A 5,277-nucleotide genomic window follows, 5' to 3' on the forward strand; every position below is an offset into this window, starting at 1 on the left:
TTTAAGAAGAATATTCCCACTTTAAAAACAATAGTCTAAAAAACTAATCATGTGGAAGGTGGTTATGTATTCGATGCAACCGACTATTCTTTGCATCGTTGCTAAACTATGTTAACAGTTGTACCTCTCGTTGCTCCAATCAATGCTCACATCTTTGTAGATTTGTACCTTTAAAAACTCCATCCCCATTTTACAAATTCCAGCTCAAACATACAACGCACACATTTCTTGTCGTTTAATATACCTTTCCTCATATCCAATCAAAACGCACCACGTTAAACTTTTCCATTTCTCTACATAAAGCGCGTGATCACCCGCCCCACTCTCTTCGTTTCGAACAATTTTGCTAAGCGCACGCAGCACAAAGTGCGAAGAATAGCCAATTGGTAACCCCCCTCCTCTATCTCTCTGTGAAAATCATTAGATTCATTTTTGTAGATTTTGATCTGCTTTTTGTTGCTTATTAATTGTGTTTTTTTGTTATTAATTTGATCATTTTCTGTGATTCCAGAGGTGTGTGTGTCTGTGTGTGTAATATCATATACGAATTGATTGTTCAATGGCCGCACCACCGGCGAGGGCTAGAGCGGACTATGATTACCTCATAAAGCTTCTTTTGATCGGCGATAGTGGTCAGTAATCTAACACATTTTCCTCATTTTCCTTTCCAATCCTTTTTCACAGATCACAAATTTTGTGTTCGAATTTTTTTTAGATATTAGCATTAGCTTTAGAAATTTAAAAAAATTCGGATCTATGGCTACATTTTTAGGATCCGTTAGTTGACTTCTGTACGGATCTAGCATCTGCTCAGAAAATCTATTTTTTTAACGATTTGGTTTGGACGTGTACAGATTTTTTGATTTGTCTAGATTTGGTTCATTTAATGACTTCGCATGTTAATTAGCTTGCAAGTTTGTTATATTTGTCCCCGTGACATGACTAGGGATTAAAAATAATCCGTTCGAATTTATGCGACACTCCTTCCTTTTTAGTCTATTGCAAAAAATGATACTTTTTATATTTGTAAACAATTTAACTTTGTATTTTCAAATCTACCCATGATTTATAGCCACATAGATATTATGGCTTGTTTTAGGGAGCAAGCTTCAAAAGTTTTTATTTTGTTTCTTAAACTCCATTAGTCAAACAACGTCACATAAATTAGGATGCAGGGAGTAGCATTTTTAGTATTAATGAGCGCGTAGTAATATCTGCTGGACCAGTAGTGATTACCACATATAATTTCCGTATGGAATATGTTGATGTATTAGGTGTCAAAATTAGCCATGATCTTACTTGGTACTATCTGATAAGTGTGAGATTCTTATTCCATAAATGGTCCCAAATCCAGGAGGAGGGTTGTGCTAGGTTGATGGGCAGATTAAATATAGTTGCATTAGGATGAATCTTCCGAATGTTGAATGGATAGAATGGAGTACATGCAGAGGATTCAGCGTACGCCAACAAATCGGACGTAGTTGATTGATTGACTATTTTATCAGGGTCTATCACTCTTGTGTATGTAGTGAGGGATATGTTTTGCTTGGTGGGTTTTGCTTTTGTTCTTGTTATCAAGAATTGTCAAGCAATGGTAGGGATTGTTCATGTTTTAAAGAGTCTCAGGATGAGCTTCTCTCTTAAGCTTTTACCATCACATAAATGTCTGCAGATTGACTGAAGCAACTGGATTAGATTATCAAAAGGGAATTTGCTTATGGTTACATCTTGCTCCTAGTATGGATGAGCACTTTTGTCTTTATCCAGGTCTCTCTTGCACCAAAGTTGTGAAATAACTCTATAAACGATTAAACGGTTTAATGATGTCTTTGAGGAGGATTATTCTTAGGCATGTCCGCAGCATGCACAATAAAAGCAGGAAGAACATTTTTGTCGTTTGATTGCATCAGAAATCAGTTACTGTTCTCTGATTAATGGAGAGAATGTGGATTGTCTGCATATCTTGTCACTGTTTATACTTGTCTTGTTAAGTTGGTAGCTATCATTTTAATAATGCTAGCCATATGGCTGTTTTGGGGTCAATTATAGGACCAGTAGCAGCATCTGGATGTGTCAACTTTGATATGTGCGCCTTTGAGCTCGAGGAGATGTACTCTAGCTATTTACTAAGGATCTCAAGAAACTCTGATTAGCTTAAGTACTCAGAGATAATCTGCGTCACCAGCAAATATCTTCTGAAAAAGCTTCAGATGTTACCATATTGCTTTCTCTATTGCATTTGCATCCATGAATTAACCACTAAATATGAGTTTTAGATCTATGTCGGTGAAGCATGATTCTGAAGAATGACAGACTACTGTAGCCATATTTGTTCAGTTGCATGTTCTGTTCGTTCTGTGTTCGTTAGGAGTAAATGAATATTTTCCCCTGTTCCTTTGTGATTAGGGGATTCCTTTATTCTCTTCTCTCTAAAAAGGAAAAAAGGTTCTTTTTTAGAAAGAAAAACAGTCCTTTATTCTCCTTTTTGGATTCTGCGCCTTGGTCCAGACAATTTCTATTTTTCTGCTCCTTTTCTCCGGAAGTTCTGAGCTTCTTATTCTGCATCTTCTTCATTGTACCTGGAGTTTATGTAATGTATTTGCATCACTTTAAAGAAAGTGATAGTGGATTTCTTTTATGACCAATTGTTTCTTTGATGTGCACGCTGCAGGTGTTGGTAAGAGTTGCCTTCTTTTACGTTTCTCTGATGGTTCCTTCACGACAAGCTTTATCACAACCATCGGGTGAGTTCTCTCTCATAGTTACACTTCTGTGTTTTCTTCAGAACTCTCCTGAGAATTATGTGCCTGGTTACACTTCCGTGTACAGTTGCTTCTCAATGCTTATATCTGTTTTATTCTTGTCAGAATTGACTTTAAAATTCGGACCATTGAGCTTGATGGAAAAAGGATCAAGCTTCAGATATGGGATACAGCTGGTCAAGAACGGTTTCGGACTATCACTACTGGTATGCTTTATGGTTGTTCATTGATAAAAGTTCTCCTGTTGTTTTCAAGGTTATAAAGGATTCTGGTGTGAAAGGTCGTCATAAGTGAGAGATTCTCTTCGTTTTTGCTTACTTTAATCGAACCTTCTCTGGATTAGGTCTTATGATGTTTTCCTCTCCCTTCTGTTTCTTCCCTACATTTCTGTGTGACCTTTATCTCTTGGCCCCCTAAGAAGAGAGTTGATTATAATTGATCTTCTGTATCATATTGTTTTTCAAAGTTGAATTAAGCTTGTGAACTTTTATCCTTATAACTATTTCTCATCTTCATCAATAAGTTGCTTTTCGTATTAAAACGAAAATATGATCTTCTTTTTAGATCCCTGTGTTTTGCTTACTTGTGAACTTATTGCTTCTTTTTCTGATTACAAATTTTTCCAGCTTACTATCGTGGAGCCATGGGTATATTGTTGGTGTATGATGTTACTGACGAATCCTCCTTTAACAGTAAGGTTCCTTGTGCTGATACTCCTATAATTTGAAATGTAGTTCATATGTGAACTTTAACCTCTTTTACGACTTTGGTGAATCACTGAATCTGCTGCATTATTCCATATCTTGATCTGTTTTCTGCACTTAAAACTCTTAAATTGCTGCATTAGTTCATATCTTTATCTGTTTTCTGCATTATTCCGTACTCCCTGACTAAAAGTCCTTTTTTTCCTTTCTTTACTTTTCTTTTTCCTCTCCTGGGGGATGTTTGTAACTGTTTGATCCTATCTGCAGACATTAGGAACTGGATTCGTAACATTGAGCAGCATGCCTCAGACAATGTCAACAAAATACTTGTAGGGAACAAGGCTGACATGGATGAAAGCAAGAGGGTAGGTTCTCGCTTGGGCTGATTCTTTATCTTTAATTTTTCCTGCTCCTTTCCTCCCCACTCCTAGGGGTTACAAGACACAATATACCCAAATTAGGAAAGAAGAAGAGAGAAATGGATAGAAATAGAAGTAGTTTGGTGGTTTGTGCTTCAATGAAGATCTAATATTTGGTCAAAACGAACCTTTTTGTAGGCTGTTCCTACTTCAAAGGGCCAAGCACTTGCAGATGAGTATGGGATTAAGTTTTTCGAAACTGTAAGTATGGTTCGGCAACCTAGAAAGAAATGCTGGTATGTTTGCCTTTACTAACTCTTTCTGTTTCATTGCAGAGTGCAAAGACAAATCTTAACGTGGAACAAGTTTTCTTCTCAATAGCAAGAGATATAAAGCAAAGGCTAGCAGACACAGACTCCAAGGCTGAGGTGAATAACTTAACTAGTTTGGTAAATTCTTAAGGGGTCGTTTGGTACATGGGATAAAAATAATCTCGGATAAAGTTTGGGATTGACTTTATCCCATGTTTGTTTTGGGGTATTAGCTAATCCCGCGATAATTTTTACACTAAAATGATGGGATAAGTACCAAATGACCCCTAAGAGTAATTTAGAGAAGGGTAGGGAGAGGAACAAAGACGAGAACCAGATATCCTTTATATCTTTTTTTTTCCAAATACTGAACTCTTTAGTTGACGTTGCAGCCTTCGACGCTCAAGATTAATCAACCAGATGCAGGAGCTGGAGGTAGTCAAGCTGCCCAGAAATCAGCTTGCTGTGGTTCATAAAAATGGTTGGGTATTACAGGTGCATTTGCACTTGCTAGGCTCTAAACCACCAAGAAAAGCAAAGCAAAAGCTAAAGTTGAAGGCAATATCTTTGGGGATTGTAATATCTTTATTGGTCATTCTTTTGAAATTTAACGTGTGAAAGATAGGTTGACTATTAATTGAGAAGGCAAATTTGTTGCTAACACCTTTCCATTAGCTCAAGGATATTTGTAACCTAGCTGTTTCTGAATCTTATGTGTACGCAAATACAACTTTTATGATGACTACCTGGATCTTGCTTACTTGTAGAAAGCGTGGTTGATTTGTTGCTAGGGTAGGGCTTTTCCATTATGTGATTATTGAAGTAATTTTGGATTAATGAAGGTGCTTACAAAGAAAAGCAAATGAATTAAAGCATTGTGTTTGGGTGGGAATGGACTCAGTTTATTTTAGTCAATCGATGTTTCTCTGAGAAGCCAATTTCTCAAAGACTAACAACCAAGAAACATCAAAACTAGGTAACTAACACCCACATTGAAGCATTTTTTTTTTTAATTAAACAGTCACCATTGATCATTGATGTGCAAAAAGTTACAATTAGAGTTTGGCATCCCAAGCTTTGTACATGATCATTGAGATGTGACTAATCTTCTATACCCTAGTTAAAGGATAACAAAAACAGA

The 5,277-nt window shown here is 36.6% G+C and overlaps 1 protein-coding gene across 1 annotated transcript; it reads left to right on the forward strand.

Annotated features, from left to right (window-relative positions):
* Window positions 1-247: 247 nt before the first annotated feature.
* On the forward strand, window positions 248-4,894 carry LOC107803437 (ras-related protein RABE1a). The gene is made up of 9 exons (XM_016627154.2): window positions 248-386; window positions 512-632; window positions 2,672-2,744; window positions 2,868-2,968; window positions 3,389-3,454; window positions 3,734-3,831; window positions 4,024-4,086; window positions 4,161-4,253; window positions 4,529-4,894. Exons 2-9 carry the CDS (start codon window positions 560-562, stop codon window positions 4,610-4,612), a joined length of 651 nt encoding a protein of 216 aa, XP_016482640.1. The 5' UTR covers window positions 248-386; window positions 512-559; the 3' UTR covers window positions 4,613-4,894.
* Window positions 4,895-5,277: the final 383 nt, after the last annotated feature.

The sequence above is a fragment of the Nicotiana tabacum genome, chromosome 18 (genome assembly GCF_000715075.1).
Source record: "Nicotiana tabacum cultivar K326 chromosome 18, ASM71507v2, whole genome shotgun sequence".
Classification (NCBI taxonomy): Eukaryota; Viridiplantae; Streptophyta; class Magnoliopsida; order Solanales; family Solanaceae; genus Nicotiana; species Nicotiana tabacum.

Bases quoted from the DNA above. Each gene is read 5' to 3' on its own strand.
- LOC107803437 (XM_016627154.2), top strand. From the start codon at position 560: ATGGCCGCACCACCGGCGAGGGCTAGAGCGGACTATGATTACCTCATA. The intron at 2,745-2,867 runs GTGAGTTCTCTC...TATTCTTGTCAG, and splicing joins AGCTTTATCACAACCATCGG to AATTGACTTTAAAATTCGGA. The intron at 2,969-3,388 runs GTATGCTTTATG...AAATTTTTCCAG, and splicing joins GTTTCGGACTATCACTACTG to CTTACTATCGTGGAGCCATG.